General features: G+C 38.9%; 3 protein-coding genes across 9 annotated transcripts; 1 reads left to right on the forward strand and 2 right to left on the reverse strand.

The window, feature by feature from the left end:
• The first annotated feature begins 468 nt into the window (after positions 1 to 468).
• LOC124070084 (UDP-N-acetylglucosamine/UDP-glucose/GDP-mannose transporter-like) lies at positions 469 to 4,496 on the forward strand. Its single transcript, XM_046409724.1, has 13 exons — positions 469 to 735; positions 1,888 to 1,921; positions 2,007 to 2,093; positions 2,209 to 2,276; positions 2,376 to 2,447; positions 2,544 to 2,612; positions 2,716 to 2,818; positions 2,916 to 3,008; positions 3,109 to 3,176; positions 3,260 to 3,338; positions 3,431 to 3,513; positions 3,600 to 3,652; positions 3,800 to 4,496. The coding sequence occupies exons 1-13, from the start codon at positions 497 to 499 to the stop codon at positions 3,808 to 3,810; spliced, it is 1,059 nt and encodes a 352-aa protein (XP_046265680.1). The 5' UTR covers positions 469 to 496; the 3' UTR covers positions 3,811 to 4,496.
• mier1b (mesoderm induction early response 1b, transcriptional regulator) lies at positions 4,448 to 12,927 on the reverse strand. 3 transcript variants are annotated; one of them, XM_046409720.1, is made up of 13 exons: positions 12,813 to 12,927; positions 11,991 to 12,015; positions 11,225 to 11,373; positions 10,785 to 10,970; positions 10,553 to 10,682; positions 10,369 to 10,436; positions 9,798 to 9,870; positions 9,530 to 9,681; positions 9,299 to 9,380; positions 9,050 to 9,144; positions 8,563 to 8,609; positions 7,692 to 7,819; positions 4,448 to 6,367 (listed from the first exon to the last, which is right to left on the reverse strand). In XM_046409720.1, exons 1-13 carry the CDS (start codon positions 12,819 to 12,821, stop codon positions 6,045 to 6,047), a joined length of 1,467 nt encoding a protein of 488 aa, XP_046265676.1. In that variant the 5' UTR covers positions 12,822 to 12,927; the 3' UTR covers positions 4,448 to 6,044. The 3 variants fall into 3 exon arrangements, with proteins under 3 accessions (XP_046265676.1, XP_046265675.1, XP_046265677.1); XM_046409719.1 differs by having other exon boundaries at positions 8,563 to 8,690; XM_046409721.1 differs by lacking the exon at positions 12,813 to 12,927 and adding an exon at positions 12,734 to 12,799 and having other exon boundaries at positions 8,563 to 8,690.
• A 1,580-nt stretch (positions 12,928 to 14,507) lies between these two features.
• dynlt5 (dynein light chain Tctex-type family member 5) lies at positions 14,508 to 16,911 on the reverse strand. Of its 5 annotated transcripts, none has more exons than XM_046409648.1 (5): positions 16,809 to 16,911; positions 16,253 to 16,403; positions 15,868 to 15,959; positions 15,049 to 15,173; positions 14,508 to 14,978 (listed from the first exon to the last, which is right to left on the reverse strand). In XM_046409648.1, the coding sequence occupies exons 2-5, from the start codon at positions 16,363 to 16,365 to the stop codon at positions 14,748 to 14,750; spliced, it is 561 nt and encodes a 186-aa protein (XP_046265604.1). In that variant the 5' UTR covers positions 16,366 to 16,403; positions 16,809 to 16,911; the 3' UTR covers positions 14,508 to 14,747. The 5 variants fall into 5 exon arrangements, with proteins under 5 accessions (XP_046265604.1, XP_046265607.1, XP_046265603.1 ...); XM_046409651.1 differs by having other exon boundaries at positions 14,508 to 14,951; positions 16,797 to 16,900; XM_046409647.1 differs by having other exon boundaries at positions 16,797 to 16,900.
• Positions 16,912 to 16,959: the final 48 nt, after the last annotated feature.

Raw genomic sequence — 16,959 nt, forward strand, 5'->3', positions numbered from 1 at the left:
ACGATTTACATTTAATCAGCAGTTTATTATGACCATAAAGTTGAGTGGATATCTCACCAAAAAAGCTGAACAGAATTAAGTTAATAAAGGTGTGTTTGACTCAAATTTTAGCGAGCTGCATCTGATAAATTGGCAACTTTAAGTCTTCAACCAGTCATTCGTGTATTGTACACTGTGACTAAATATTTGGCTTAAAAGTCGTCAGTTGAAAGATGAACTTTGGGTTAATAATGCGCGACATAACAGCAAACATGGTAAAATAACTCAAAGAGTGGTACTCCATTTGTCGTTGTCTCAGTTTATGTGGTTACATTCACCGTACTCTGCTTTGTCTTTGACCCGGCTTTCGAGTTACGAAGAGGTTTGGAGTAAAATGAACCGAACAAAGTGCTTAATATTCCCAAAAAGTTAGAATAATGTAGCTCAGTTGAAACAAGATATTCCACTTCTCCCAATTTCCGTTATCGCCAACAGGAGTATCACTTAGGTTTCACGCATGTGCGGAGCGAGTCGTGCGCTTCCGTTTGAATTGACGTTCGCGATGGCAGAGCTTCATAAACGTCGACGTGAGCTCGGCCACAGAAAGTTGTCACCTGAAGGAGCATCCTCCAAAACCCAAACAGCCAGCTCCAGTGACAGCAACTCGGTATTTCTGAAACTACTGGCTGCTGGATTTTATGGAGTCAGTTCATTTCTCATCGTTGTTGTCAACAAAAGCGTCCTCACCAGCTACAGGTAAACGGTCAAAGTTCAAGCAACACTTACAGGAAGCTTCATTTGACCACCTAAATATCAGCAATGACAGCATGGTTAGGAGCTGGAAACTTTAATGGGACCGATAATATTCATGCGAAGAGAGGAAATTGCTCTGCTTCGATCTTTTTTGAGTATAACGAGAAAAATAAAACAATGCATTTTATGTCTTCAGTGCTGGAAGAATTATAAATACTCATAACAAAGTAAAATTATCAATGTAACACGGTAAAAGGTCTTGCACAGGAAATTTCGTGAAGTTAAAAGCAGGCTACGTGAGATTTTTTTTTTTTTTTTAGCAAAATGTGCTTAATGCGAGTTAATGAAACGACAGCGAATGAATCGACAAATTCTTGCTCTTATAAATGAAAAGTTGAGTTCATAAGCAATACAACCCACCTTTTCTCCGTTCAGTATACTCCTGGCTTCTGCCGCTCCAGTCGTACATGCACGACCAGTTGCTAATGTTGGCAGATATTGTTGTACAACTAACATTTCACTAACGTTTCTTGGCTTACTGTTTAGTTTTACCGTTTAAGAGTTATCTCTTATGGCTTCAGTAGCCATACAGTGGTGTAACAGTGGTTTAAGGTGACACAGTTTCATCTTAAATTGTCCAAGTCAAGCTAGTTAGCATGTAGCTGCAGCATCCTTGTTAGTGATACAAGTCATAAAAATGATGATTACTGAACTACAGTGTGGGGTTTTAATGTTGCAGGTAGTCGGTGTGGAGCTAATCCTACTTATTTATGTAGCACCAGATAGCCAAACATCAAGCACTGCTTACAGTCGTAAATATAAAGGGACGCAATATTTGCTCCTGACATGTAGCTGAGTTGAAGTAGCATCAGTCAAACTTGTACATAAATAAAGTAATTTAATAATTGTATTCAAAGGCGCTTAATCACTCTTTCTTCTTTACGTTTTGGTTTAAAATATGCTAAATCTTCTTTACCTTTTTTCTGCCTAAAAATAGTGAGATTTAGGCTAAACATATTACCTTGTGTACCATGTGTGTGATTGCAGAAAGTGAACTCATCATGTGATTCATTTGCAGCCTGAACTACAGCTAATGTTGTTGAGTACTTGCATTACTGAGTCGTTTCCTCACTAGTACCATTGCACGTTTTACAGATTTCCTTCATCAACATGTGTTGGAATCGGCCAAGTAAGTTTTGTCTTGAGTCACAGATACTTCCTGTTGTAAACATTGCCTAAATGTACTGAATGTCCGTGCTTCCATAACTCTGCAGATGCTGGCTACAATTGTAGTCCTGAGGATCGGGAAGGTGTTGGGTGTGATCTCTTTTCCAGATATGGACTTGAGTATACCACGCAAGGTGAGACTGTGATGTAGTCTTCTCACCTGGGCTGAAATACATGATAATCAGAAGAGCCTTGTATTAAAGATCAGAACTGCTTTTTCATGTCATGTGTTTCTGCGTGTCTTTCTAGATGTTTCCACTGCCTCTGCTGTATGTCGGGAATCAAATATCAGGGCTGTTTGGGACACAGCGGCTCAAGTAGGCGCATGTTATTTATCATTTGGTGTATTATCTTATGGTATGAAACATCATTTCCTCATGAAATAACAAAATATACCATGTTTTCCTTTCTCTCAGTTTGCCCATGTTTACAGTTTTAAGGAGGTTCAGTATTTTGCTTACCATGGTGTTTGAAGGACTGTTGCTGAAGTAAGTTAAGCTTCGTGTTTCTTCAGCACCTTAATGAGTATGTTCTTCCAACTGTAAGCACGTTTAATGACCGCAACTCATTTTCTTTCCTCGTAGAAAGACTTTTTCAACGTCGGTTAAAATCACAGTGTTTACTATGATCTTTGGTGCTTTTATTGCTGCCAGGTGAGATGTCCACCTGCCCATACGCTGACACAATCCAATTCACAGGCAGCACGTGGGAGCATGCATCTCACTCTTGTCTTCTGACATGTTTTCTGTTTCACAGTGCTGACCTGGCGTTTGACCTTGAGGGATACATATTCATAATGGTGAACAATGTTCTGACTGCAGCCAGCGGGGCGTATGTGAAGCAGAAACTTGATTCCAAGGTGAGCAGAGCTGCTAATTGCATTACCTCAGTGTGTGGGCTGCGTCTTTGCTGCATCGTTTCCTAAAGGATCACACTGTGCAACGCTGTTCCCATAGGAACTGGGCAAGTATGGACTCCTGTACTACAACGCTTTAATCATGCTTTTCCCCACTATGGCATATGCGTACTACTCAGGGGACTTGCAGATGGTGAGCTTTTTTCTTTAACACACACACTAATATTTATAATTTAGTGTCTGACACTAGAGTTAGTGCTGAGAATCTCCGCTGTGTGTGTGTTTGAGTGCAGGCGTTGGCGTTTAATGGATGGTCTGATCAGCTGTTTGTTGTGCAGTTTGTGCTCTCCTGTGTCATGGGGTAAACTTTAGATCCATCATTTGTTAACAGATAATTTCCGCCATCGCTGCTGTTGTCTGATTCTCCTTCACTGTGTTGTACAGCTTCATTTTAATGTACTCCATCATGCTGTGCACGCAGTACAACTCAGCACTCACCACCTCCATTGTGGGCTGTATTAAGGTATGTAATTTCACAGTGGTTCTCATCTCTGTGGGTTGGTTAGGATTCATGAATGCAGGTGTGTGTAGCGACTTTGTCTACAATTCCTGCAGAATATCCTTGTGACCTACATTGGGATGGTGTTTGGTGGAGACTACATATTCACCTGGACTAACTTCCTCGGTCTAAACATCAGGTAAGACACACAGTGTTTAAATTGTGATGCAGTGGAGCCTGTATCCTCTGTGTGGGAGCAGATGTTGTCATGTTTGTTTCCCACAGCATTGCTGGGAGCCTGGTGTACTCCTACATCACCTTCACACAGGAGCAAACAAGTAAGAATTGTTCATATAATGTGAATCAAAACCTCCCTAAAACAGTTACATCAGTTATTGTTTTGTATGGGTATGGAACAAGCTGTAATGAATTCACAAATTCAACGTGCTTTAGTTTACTGAAATGTTTTGCATCAAATTTAACAGAAAAGGCGTAAACCACAGAGTCCTGACCCAACAATCAAGAGCTACTTGCATCCACCTTTCATGCTGTCCATGTAATATATGTGGAAACACAGCTTTTTAACTCATCCTGTTAAAGTGTTTTTAATTATGGAAAGCTGTTTTCTGAGACACTATGATCAGCTTTTATATCTAGAATTCAGACAAAGTGCCTTAAGTTTTATAATTATATTTCATTGATTAAATGCATAATCATAAGCATTGAATGAATGATCTGGATTTTTTTTTTTTTTTGGTTCAATTCCATTTTAATACAGTATTCACATACCATATTGATCCTGGTCGCTGTAATCATTCCCTTTTCTCCGTACTGGCTTTTAACTGAATCTTTTTGAACACAGACAAAATACTTAAAAAAAAAATCAGCTGAAATGAGGCTTGGCCATCTTCCACTTAAAAAACACTTGTGTAATGTGTAGTCACATTAGGAAGAGGTTGCGTGAAAGTCAGTATAGAGATGAGTGATCATTATAGCCTTTTAGTACATTAACTTGGGTGTAATCTATTTAAAGAGAAAAAAAAAAAAAACTTGATCTTTAAATCAATAATTGTGTTGTTTGTTGTTTTTTTGCAGTATTTAAGTCACAGTTTAAAAACTTACAGTACAAAAAGTCAGACTAATTTATACATTTATTAAATATAACCAATGTTATTCCATTCATCGCCAGTCTTGGAATATTTTTTTATCATGTAGTCATTTACAGAGAAAAAAAAAACAAGACATCATTGTCAACAAAAGGAAAGAAAAGACAACATGGATCAACATTATTTGAGACAAACTTATCTTAAATTTGTGAATGTAAGTTCAAAGCTGGAGTACAAAGTAAAACACTTAAGCTTTAATCTGAACAGCTACTGTACCAAAACAAATGAAGGTTTTCCAGATGTCAAACTGGTCTGTTTAACGGCTGGAAATCCACTGCTGTGAAGCCACTTACTGAGGAAAGACAATAAATATTGGTTTGAACCATTCAGTTTGATTCAACAGAGGTTTTAAACCAAAGTCAAGCAGCACACTGACTGAGCCACAATGTGGGGCTTTTTTTTTTTAACACACAAAAAAGTGAGGCTCTCAGGAACAAACATTTCAGATTGAGGGTCACACAGGAATGGGAAGTGGGAATCAGAAGGAATGGCTACTTGTTTATTACATCCATGTCAGAGCAACACAGGCAAAAGATTTCTCAACATAAAGTAAAGCCTACAAGGAAGACCAGAAAATACAGAGATGAACAGACAGTTATAAAAATGTACCAACTGCTCAAGGTAAGAAATCTATACAAACTTTACATTAAAAATCACGGACATTCTGTCTAGTAAAAACAAAGCGTTGAGCAAAGCACTGACCATGAAAATCCAAAAATACAGCGATCTTCTACATGATGAGTTATAATACAGGACATCACTGATGTCAGCTGCTTTGCACAAACAAACCTGCAGGGGGACTAACCCATTGGTTTATTCATCATAATCAAACAGCCATGATAGAGGCCAGAATAGGTTCAGAAGTGAAGGAGTTAAAATGGAAATTTGCTGGGTTTCAGCACCACTCCTTGTCAATAAAGATGAGAAACATACAATCAAAGTGCAACTACAGGGGGCCAGTGACAGCACCAGCCTCACTCATCTTGCGTTAGCCTATTTTGCTTCTATTTTTGACAACTTAAGCACATAATCATTTAAAACATGTCCCCTGTTTCACCAAATGTTCAAATAGCTTGAACAGCAATTACCCATCATAGTTTTCTTTTGTTAAAAAATATAAATATCTCTTGTGTAAAAAAATATCACGGGTGATTTATTTTCTTTGAGTACAAATAGAAAGAGCAAATACTTGGCAAAAATTTTGTCAGTCAGTCTCCAAAGAGGGAACGAAGACGATGGGTAGAAGATGTTTAGTAGGACATGATGGAGATGTGGTACTTTGGGATGAGCTTTGCAGGCAGTCAGTTCATGGACAGGTTGAAGGACGGGGAGAGGCAGGGGCCACTCCTGGAGGACCGGCTGCAGTTTGGTTGGCTGTGTTCTTCAAGGTGTGATTTTCAGTGACCTTTGACCTCATTTAAGAATGAGTCTGTGCTCTCAGGAGTTACTGCACTCACAGGCCAACAGGGGCTCATCTTACCTCTGCCATTAAGAGGGTAAAGCTGTGGCAATATTTCACCCCAATTGAGCATCTATTAGTCAGAGTAACCCAGCTGAGGATCCTTCAGTTCTCCTGAGTCCTGGATGGTTCCATCTCACTTTGGCCCAACGGTTCTGCCTCCATCCTGCATCTCTTGGCTGGTCTTTCATGTACTGTGGCTGTGTCTCTATGGTCCAACGGAGGGTCCAGAGAACCATTTCGGTCATGGTTAGGCGCACTGGGTTGACTGCAGCCGTTGGAGTTGTTGTCTGGAATGGGAGGAGGAGCAGCAGCTTCCACTACTGGATGGGAGGGACCATTGGATTGAACTGATTCAGGTTTGACTTGATTAGCTTGGTGCAACTGTGCACCATCCACTGGGTGGCTTGAACTGTGGCTTACAATACCTGTCAAAGAGCAGTGAAAAGTGAGCTGTTTGAGACCATAAAAACACGAGAATTAAAAGGACCTCTTGTGCTTGCAGTGATTCAGAATAATATCTACTTCAGTTTCAGTATTTCCATTGAGGTCACTAATAAGCAGACCACAGTCCAAATCCAGACATCATCCTGTCCGGACCCAGAACTATAATCACTAAATGGATGAGAATTAAATTTCAGTGGAGCATTTCTCGCCTTAACGGCACTGGTTTAAGCAGCCCAGGAAACTCACAGACCAATCACATGAACTTTAAACCATCTCATACGATGCTACTCCGCCAATAAAATGTTTGAATTCCAGTAAGTAGTCAATAAGTGAGACACAGTTTTATAAAAAGAGAAAAGTAGACCGTGCAAACAGAGCTTTGAGTCAATAATGGATAGACTTGTTCATTCTTCATACAGGTAGTTCAAAACTAGTAAGTCTCATATGTTCTGATACCATGGCGATTATTAAGCATTTTATTTTACATTTTATTTGTAAATGCAGCCCTTATTTTACTGCAAATGAGAAAATAACATGTAGTTATTATTAGATCTCTCCAGTTTAATGTGACAGCTGACAATAAATAATGTTGAAATATTACTGAGTTGTACTTTCTGTGCTTGATTTTATAGTCAATTGTTCACACTGATACAACTACTAGGCTACTTCAATATATATGGCACAAAATCATAAAATAAGTTAGAGATTATGATGACCCAAACCTTTGCTTGAGCAAATTTTCTCTAACTGGATCTCTCAGAGTTTTAATTGAATAGCTCTACATTAGGGACAGCATGGTGGCCATGTTAGCGTCTTTTGTTGGAATTTTATACTTCACGGGTGTTTTGGAAATGTTCCTATCCAGATGTGAGCGCCCAATGGATATCTGCACTCGTCTAGTTTGTCAATAAGAACAAGCTAAGAACACCACAAATAAAATTAATTCCCTCTGTAATGATGTGGAGGCAGATATCTGAAAACCTGCAAATAAAAAAACAAACTCAAACTGATAGCTGTATCTAAAGGGGTTTTTTTTTTTTTGTTCCAGTGCTCTGGGGACAAAGACATACTTTTTCCATGCTATAAATTCTGACTGATCCAGACAATGATGTTTGCTATGTCAATATGAAACATAAGGCTAAGAAAAGTTCAAAACAACTAACCCAGCAAGGAGATAAGATTGCATGGCTGGACTGATCGGTCACCAGGTGAAAAGAAACGGTCATCTGAAGACATTTTAGGAAAGACCTTTTAATAACCGTTTGTGTGTGCGCTCATATAAGCACTCTGCATTCATCAGCTCACCGTTTTGACTGCTGCTGTCTTCCCTCTCTGAGTGGCTGGCACTGCTGCTGGAAGTGGTGGGGGGAGGTGATGCTGCCCTGCTGGATGTCGCACTCTCTGTCTCATCCAGTAATCTGTCCATGTAGTCTCTGATGAGCACACAGAAGCACAAGCCGTTACACAGAACAGTTTAAAAGGTTTAAAAATACCTGCCAAGTGAATATGCTGTCATTTCTTTCTCAGCTGACAGTGACTGCAGGTGGACCCTAGTTAGTCTGTCATACTATACACTGAATCATTGTGTTCTATACAAGTTTCCTGTTTCAATACATGTACTCAGTCCTAACAATTTGTCATGCAACCATGAGGTTGCCTGTGGTTGTCGAGGTGTCAACACCTGTCCTGCTGACTGCTGAAAACTTTCTCTTTTTTTTTTTAATCACTTCCATAAAACAGGTTTAAGTAGGCTTGTATACTAACATACCATGAAAATCCATGCCTACAGATCAGGTCAGTCTTACTGCCTTTATTTTGGTCAGTCTTAATACCTGTGCCTAATATAAAAGACAATCTAATGCCTAATACTGGCTTCACTGCTATTCCATTCCATTTGCTGGACTGTCATAAAGTCCTTTCTTTACGGTTGGAGCCTTGCAGTGCATACATGTTGTACTTTATCTATAGATTATATAAAAACAAATTGAGAATCCATGTGCATCAGTAAGTTTGATGCTTGTATAGTGGCTGTTCAATCATGAAACCTCTTTTGGATTGTTAGAAACAAAATAAAAATAACCAAATAACCTGCAACAGGAATGCAGTTTCTTTTATTAATAATAATTTACAATGTGTACAATAACATCATGACTGTATGTATATATTAAAAACTTACGTGACACCAGGATGAAGATTGTATTTCCTTTTCCCAAGTCTGGTTTGCTGTGCAAAGAAATCATAACGCTCAGACTTCTTCCACATGTAATAAAAGGCCACACATTCTCCTACAGACCTAGTTCTCACCTGAAAGATTTAATTCAGCAGACATGAAATAGCCATTATTACCATTGTCTGAGGAAACTGATTCAGTTCAACATCAAATAAGAGACAAATCAAATTATTGGTTGGGACCTTGACAAAGGTCACATCATCTACAAACACTTCAACACTGTAAAAACTAAAAAAATTTGATTTGTCTCAAAATGCAACAGGGCTGAAATGTAGCTGATTCCAGCCCTGAGCATCCAACATCCACATAGCAAAGACATCAACATAAACTTGACATTTAACATGAATGAATGCCACAATTATCAAAATGATTTTAATGTTTTAAACAATACATAGTCATGACATATTAATCAGAAATAGTTCATTTCTCTTACCTTGTTGGCCTGTATTAAATGAAAGTCTTTTCCATAAGCTTTTAGTCCTTGTTCGAAATTTCTACATTCCTCTTCAGTCCAGACAGATAGCTCCTCTGTCACAGGGAGAAGAAGTGTTAATCTTGCATCTGCAAGACCTTCTCATAAATAAAAGTCAAGTGATCCAAGTGCAGAACAACACATCAGAACAAACATGTTGCCTTAGACAAAAGTGAAGTTAAATATGTGAAGGACCTGAGGTCTACTTACCTCTGGCAGCTTTTACATTAAACCTAAGTCTTCTTAAAGCTTCCTCTGTGTCAAAGTCGCATTTCACCAGCTCATACAATGCCTACAGGGAAACAAACGTTATTTCCTACATAAACGGTATAAACATGCAGTACAGCATGATCACAACTCCTTTGATTTCAAGTATAAGACATTTTTCACTGGACTTGATCACAATAAAAAATATATATTATATAAATATATTGCTGTCACCTGTTCATTGTCTTTGATATGGGATCCCTCTGGGATTGCATCCACTCCTTTCTCCTCTCCTGTTCGCCTTGATGCCTCAGTCAAGAATTCGACCACTTTGCCTTCAGGAAGACACTCAGGGTTCCACAACAACTGGTCATCATTTTCATAAACTACAGGACAAAAGCACAAAATGTGACGTCAGCTGTGTCTACTGTACCATCATACATATGATGGTTGCTATGATGGTAAATAATGTTGACAGAGAGACAACAAACAGACAGCTTACCCTTTTCATTGTCTTTATATTTACACAGGCCAACAGGGGTTTCTGCCTGATACATGGAACCCACCATGATTTCCTGGTGGGAATAAACACACAGTGTAGATTGAGAGTAGACTGGCTAGTAATTACTACATACATTTATTACTAATGAAATATGGAACCTGCTTGTACCATACAAAACACGGGGTCCAATTTCAACTCTTTTCTTTACACAATTTTCAGCACATTTGGAATTTTGTGACTATATTCTACCACTGAAAATATTTCTGACTGTCCCCCTAAGAGAAGATAACTCTGAAAAGTTCAGTATAGTATTTCTGCAATGGCCACAGTGTATCTTTAACAGTCCATCATAGTGACAGCTATGACAACCTTGATAGTTTTATATTTTCAGCAAATCCTGGCATAATAGGAGGTAGTGTTGATGTAAGTTCACTTGATCAAGCAGTTAAGCGTTTAAGACATATGATGCTGATCTGTTCTGACTTTGTTTTTTTAATCAGTGTGGTACAAATCCAGCCCTAATCTGACAGTAAAAGTATCTGACACTCTGAAGGATGAAGTTTTTAGATACCTTTTTCCAGTCCTCAGATGGAACATAGTCTTCATCTTCATCTGACTCCTCCTCTGCATCATTATTACCTGGGACACAGTGAGTGAAGACAATTTGCAAAATGCTTCTAAAGACATCAACACATAAATCTTAGCTGCAACAAGAATAAAGCCAAAAAAAGAAAATGAAGTAAAATTCCACATACTTTCAAAGTACTTGAGTTTCTGTGGGCGAATAAGTTCTGCTGTGCCAAGGGATCGGACTGAGCGAGTGCGACCCTCAGAGGCTGCCTGAGCCTCATCTCCCTGTCCTGATGAGTTCTTAACACACTCACCCTTAAAACATACATGCATACACAAAAAGCTCGTAAACCATGCAGCAAGTTACACAGAAACAAAAAAAAACAACAAAACTGTTTTACAGAAACACCAACATACCTCATTTCTCTTCAACTCGCCAGTGCTTCTGCTGCTTTCATCATTGTCTAGGTCCTCTTCCTCATCCTCTTCATCATCATCCTCTTCTTCTTCTGGTTCTTCCTCTTCCTCTTCATCCTCATCTGCTGGCGAACCACCCCCATAACCATAGAGATTTAGCAGCTCGTGAATGGGCATCTCTCCTTCCTGTTGAGAGAAAAGCAGCATCCTTTTCAAAATTGCAAAATTAACTAAACTTACACTTAACAATTTGATGCCTAAAGAAATCATTTTGGTCTAAAACTGAAGGACACAATTTAAATCTCAGCATTAGGATCTGCCATTGTTCCCAAATTAATTGATAAGACTATTTAAATGCTGAGCAATATGGCAAAGATTAACATGTGTCAGCCCAGATAGGTATGACAATACCAAATATAAGCTCAAAGCTCGAAACTCACCCGTGCAAGATCTTCTATCTCGTTGGCATTGGTCTCATCTGCTGCCTCCAACATTTCCTCTTCCTCCAGGGTGCGTTCATCATCAAAGTCATGGACAAGCATGTCTGCTGATGGGTCAAAATCATGATCATCGGAACCTGCTGAACCTCCTAAAACGTAACCACAAAAATTAAAACAATATTAAAAATTTAGATTGAAAAGATGAGTGAATGAAACGTTGACTTAATTTAATTCTGAACAGATCCAATAAAGGAAATATGCAGAAATTACAGATAGCCTTTACGTTTAACATTAAAATAAAGTAATCAATGAGTATCATTGATTTACAGAGTTTCCCACAAATACCCAACACATCCAAATATATTAAAGGGACTCATCCCAGGGAAGAAACTATGGAAAAAAGTAGACAGCTTTATATTGTCTAATATATTGTAAGCTTATCGCCAAACCCTAACCTAAATAAATAAACTGAACATATATATTCAGACAGGCGTCACTTGTAGTTACCACTGCTAACAAACTTGTGTTAAAAAAAAATCATCAACTCGTCAGAAAATGTCTAAGATTTGTTTTAGATTTACTTTTACTGTTATTAAAGTCGCTGTTTATAACATAACAACAATCAATCGCTTTGGATTTAGGTGGAGGTGCTTCCCTTTTTTCGCATTTGTAATTTTTATAACTTGTATGTTACACATAGGTTTGGGCGACAGAATTCAAATACAAGCCAAAGACCCAAACAACAAAAAGGAACAGAGTTTTGTACCTGGGCTCGAATTTCCGAGGGAGGGCTGGAAAATGGAAAAGAGGGATATAAATACAGTTATAAGAATAGCTTCAGATGCAAAGATCTCATAATCTGTAAAATCAGAAACGGTCCGGTCTGCATACATTTAAACATATTTAAGTTGCTCTGACAGGCAAACATTTTTAAAAGTCTAGAAAAAGCGCGCCCGACCCTGTGCCCTAAAGGCTGACTGCACTTAAACAAAAAAGAAACAAAGAAAAGTGTCACCACTTCCTGTGGGAAAATTTAGGCTGCAGCTCAAGTCGAGGATACCATTAAGTGCAATGGTGTTTACCGCCAACATTCAACTGCAGTTTGCTACAACAGGCAAGTGCTTACTGGGTTGATGTACTCAACTGCCCAACTTACTACTAGCGTTACACTACAAATCAGGAGCTAAAACCCCTTTATATATTTAGCTAAAGCGTCCAAGTTAAACTTGGTATCAACCACCGGCAAATAATGCTACAAACAACACACTAAACAATCTAACGACAAAACTTACGCTACATATCTAATTAAAAACGTCACGTAGAGTTAAGTATTCTTAAACAAAACCGCCAAGTAACATCGCTAACGCCGCAGCTACCCTCCGTCAGGGCTAGCGCAGCTAACATTAGCTAAATCCGAAGTTTACCAAACATACTTGTGTCTAGAATTGGCTAGTATCTAGCAACGCAAACAGGGGATTCTTAATTTCGTGTATGAAAACTACAACGTACAAATAATGTACATGTTCGACTGAACCAACTATCCTGCGGTATAAAATAATTTTTCCTAATATTTATTTCACTTTCCTACCTCCGCCATGTTTGCAATCCTGCAGGGTCACGTCAGGGGTCAGTCGTAGTACCCGGATGTAGAGCCCCGCCCACCTGCAGTATCAAGCCCATTGCTGAGGCATACATAACAGAATACTTTCAGTGTATAGCGAGTAGTTATAATATTCTGCAACATTTAAATCAAATACGTAAAATGTATGGACATGCTCTAAAATCAGACAAAAAACGGTAAGAAACAGATATATGTGAAATGTTGATGTTTTTGTTTCAAGATGTCTAAATGCAATGCAAATCGAAATATAACCTTTGTTGATCACGCTCCCTAGACATTGATAAGTCTATGAAAAGACTTGCATCAAACAAAAAAGAGGCATAAGCTGTTTCATCCTTTCAGTATTATTTTCCCCTCACCATCAGCAGCATTTGTAATATACTGATCCATCAAGCTAGAGAAGCTCATCCTGCAAATTCTGATAAGATCTCTTTCAAAAAGTCTAATGAAAGATGTTAAGTTCTTAACAATATGGGATTCCAAGAAAACTTGGTTTTTCCAAAGTTTTCTTGGAATCCCATATTGTATTTATTGTACAATCAAATCAGATTGGATTGTAAAGTAAGAAGTAACAAATGTTTTTGTCCACCAGCTCACAATACAATCTCATTTTACAATCTATCAACTGTTTAAAGTATTATGTAATATCCCAAAAGATCTGACAGTCTTGACTTCAAAATACCTCTTATATGTTAACCATCATCTGATTGAGCTTTGTATAGCACCATTCACTCTTCTTGGCAAACAATACATCTATAATAGGAATTACCTTTTTGATTGTGCTATTCCGTGACACAGTTCAAATTGACAACAAGTGTACCATTTCACAGATTTATGTTCCTGATAGTGGGCACACACTCCACTATGTTGCTATGTAGAGAGCCATCTCCTCAGTTTGTTGTAGGACAGGTATCTCAAGCGATCCATTAGGCAACACTTTACTAAATCCATAGCAATAAAAACCCAGCTGTTGGGACATAAACGGACAATTCTTTCTCATTAACATTTACGAAAATGTAGTTGAGACAACGATCATAACAATGGCCTAGATTCCCACACATATCCGAAAGGCCAGATTGACATCCGTTGTTAAAAGCACATGATGATTACCAAAGATAACATACACCATTTACACAAGAATCATCTGGGGAAGACTGTGGAACGTATGTGACATCACTGGAGACTCGAAATAAAAAGGCTGACCCGGGCAGATGTTTCCATTAGAGTAAACAACATGAGATCCCTACTCCTGCTTGCCATGCTGTTGTGCATGTTGTGTGTAGCTCAGGTTCAGACACAGGATAACTCTAACACACTGAAGCTGTGTGGCCGGGCACTTCTGCGGGCAGTGGTGTACGCCTGTGGAGGATCCAGGTGGAGGAGACTGGTGGGAGAAGAGGTGACTTTGCAAGATGGTAAGTACAGAACCATGTGAATTCGTCTTTTGGAATAATTTCACAACTCTGAAGCAAGTTACAGAAGTAATAGCTTTTACTTCTGGTTAACAAAGGCTGATATCTCTTGGCAGGTGAGACGATTGTGCCAGCGATGCACCGACACTGGCGAGACCAAAACCAGGCACTAATATCAATGTGCTGTGAACTAGGCTGTCGAAGGAGCGACCTCTCCATGCTCTGCTAGAAGGGAACATCCCAAAGTGGTCATCATCAATTTGTCATTTATTCAGTTTAATGACTTCACAACTTTATTAAGATAATGTAATTTCATTTTACATGCTAGCAAAAATAAAAACCACCATGAACTTTGGCTACAAACGTTTCATCAATTTATACATTAGAAAATGTACAACATAAAGAACTCTGTCTATCTGTTCCTGTGAGAAATGCATGACTAAAATGAGTCTTGTGTTCTTACCAGAGTCCATTCAAATGCCTATGTGATTCACTCAAAGTAAACAGCATATACAGTTGCCACACCAAACAGAGAGCTGTTCTTGAAGGAGTAAGAGGCGAAGGTGTCATTAGATGCATCCCACAGACAGCGGCTGCTGATTTGCATGCCCTGCCCAGTGAGCTGACCAATGTGGACCAGGACTACAATCTTATATCGTGGAATCATGAGGTCCTTCACACGGGCTTTTATCACCTGGGAGGGAAAATCAAAAGAATTAAACTGAAAATAGAAATTAAAAGGTATTCGGAAGGTGCTGCACAAGTAGGCTTTTAAGATTTTTCTTTTTTACCTCACATATAGTTTTTGTCATTTTTTGAGACCATTCTACTTCATATTTCTCCTCTTGGAGGTAACTGGTAAGTACATCCCTCAGTATATCTGTGACAGCAGGAACTGGGAAACGTCTGTAAGGTCCTGTGGTCCAAAACACAAAGACAACAAAACTATGGTAAATAAGTTTTACTTGTTTTGCAATTGGTTCAATTAAAAAATATTGTGGTGTATGGATTTAAACATGGAAAGCAAAGCATATCAATCAAAAGCTATGATGGGCTAAAATCAGTTAAAATTTTATCACTAAAATTTATCACTGTTTTGATAGGTTCCTGATCTCATTCAACATCATTTCTAAGGCTAAACCTGCTCCTGAAAATTGAATTGTGAGGTTGAAGTACTGAAATTAAACAAATCATCTTTAAGAACCAAAATTCTTGTCATACTTAACTGTTTATTTTTTATTTTATTATTTATTTAATTTACTTTATTAATCCCAGCTGGGAAATTACTTCTCTGCATTTAACCCATCACTGATTGAAACACACACACGTGCAACATGCAGTGAAACACACAGGAGCAGTGGGCAGCATAAAGCGCCCGGGGAGCATATATTGGGGGTTAAATGCCTTGCTCAAGGGCACATCGGCCGGCTAATGGGGGTGGGGACATTATCACTCCACCACACTCAAATTTTTCCTGCCCGTCCGGTGGGGGAATTGAACCAGCAACCTTCCGATCACAAGCCGCTTCTCCAACCCCCAGGCTGTTAAAGTGCACCTGTAGTCAGTGCAGTGTTGGAGCATGTTTGCCATACAGGTAAATATTATCTCACCCAGCTGGTAGGTGTTCTCCATTGTTATGGCCATCCGAGCGTTGTCATCCTGGTGCCCTAGTTCATCTAAGCAGGACGCAGTGCTTAAAGAGCTGAAAGACATGTTCAGATTGAAGAAGCTGCCAGTTAAAGGCCCATGATATGTGCATACTGTGGTTGACTAATTGCAACACAAGAAATAATTTAAGATGAGCTAACTAAAATTTCTCAACCAATCATACTGTACTGGGAATGCTTTTTGAATATCAGTTATAATATTATAGCTGATATTCAAAAAGCTTAAAACACCCAGGTATGGTTAATAAAGATGATAAAGATGGGCCTTTATTAGTCCCACAGTGAGGAGATTCTCAATAAAAATACAAGGTTTGGATAGTCTACTCACTCCTTAGTCCTGCCAGTAGTTTCTTCACCCCTGAGTCCATGGCTTCCCTCTGAGGACGTCTTGACTGTCCTCTTGTCTCTTCTCTGAGATTTGTCTTTGGGCAGGTCACACATGACAGCTTCCCCAACCTTTAACTTGTCAGGATTCTATCCTAAATTGAAGTTATCTTAATTACCTCAGTATCTAGTGTTAGTTAAACATATACAGTTAGTATAGCACGGTAGTACTATAGTGGTAGTACAGTGGGTTACTTCAATAATTGAGGAAATTGTGTAACAGAAAACATAGCCTATTGTCGAACTCACAAGGAAAGTTTTGAAATGAAAATACATCAACACGGAGAGGGCAAAGTCAAAACTATTGTTAAATAAACACTGTAAAGCTAGCTTCTCTAGGTTGGTTAACACATAGCAAAGTCAGCAGTTTGAAGCTGGCTCATTTGTAAATCCCCGATTATTTTTGGCTGATCTTGGATCATTTTGTTATGTGCCAGATTATGTCGTGTCAAATGGATCACAAAGAAACATTACTGGGGTCAAGTTACCGTAATTTTTACCGTTTTCAGAACCTCTTGGACCGCGCAATTCGAGGCAACCCAGTAGAGTTTGCTGTTGTCATGGCAACTATGAGCCGTCAGTGGGAGGCGTTTCCATGCACGAGAGCTTCCTGCTGAGCACAGTCGAAGACGCGCTACATAACCTGCGTAA

Source organism: Scatophagus argus, chromosome 13, assembly GCF_020382885.2.
Source record: "Scatophagus argus isolate fScaArg1 chromosome 13, fScaArg1.pri, whole genome shotgun sequence".
Lineage (NCBI taxonomy): Eukaryota > Metazoa > Chordata > Actinopteri > Scatophagidae > Scatophagus > Scatophagus argus.

Bases quoted from the DNA above. Each gene is read 5' to 3' on its own strand.
- LOC124070084 (XM_046409724.1), top strand. From the start codon at position 497: ATGTGCGGAGCGAGTCGTGCGCTTCCGTTTGAATTGACGTTCGCGATG. The intron at 2,277-2,375 runs GTAGGCGCATGT...CCTTTCTCTCAG, and splicing joins TTTGGGACACAGCGGCTCAA to TTTGCCCATGTTTACAGTTT. The intron at 2,819-2,915 runs GTGAGCAGAGCT...CTGTTCCCATAG, and splicing joins AGCAGAAACTTGATTCCAAG to GAACTGGGCAAGTATGGACT.
- mier1b (XM_046409719.1), bottom strand. The intron at 9,871-10,368 runs GTATCTAAAAAC...TATTCCCACCAG, and splicing joins CATCTGAGGACTGGAAAAAG to GAAATCATGGTGGGTTCCAT. The intron at 9,145-9,298 runs GTAAGTAGACCT...TCCCTGTGACAG, and splicing joins TAATGTAAAAGCTGCCAGAG to AGGAGCTATCTGTCTGGACT.
- dynlt5 (XM_046409648.1), bottom strand. From the start codon at position 16,365: ATGTGTGACCTGCCCAAAGACAAATCTCAGAGAAGAGACAAGAGGACA. The intron at 15,960-16,252 runs GTGAGTAGACTA...CATGTCTTTCAG, and splicing joins ACTACTGGCAGGACTAAGGA to CTCTTTAAGCACTGCGTCCT. The intron at 15,174-15,867 runs GTGAGATAATAT...TTTGGACCACAG, and splicing joins GGAGAACACCTACCAGCTGG to GACCTTACAGACGTTTCCCA.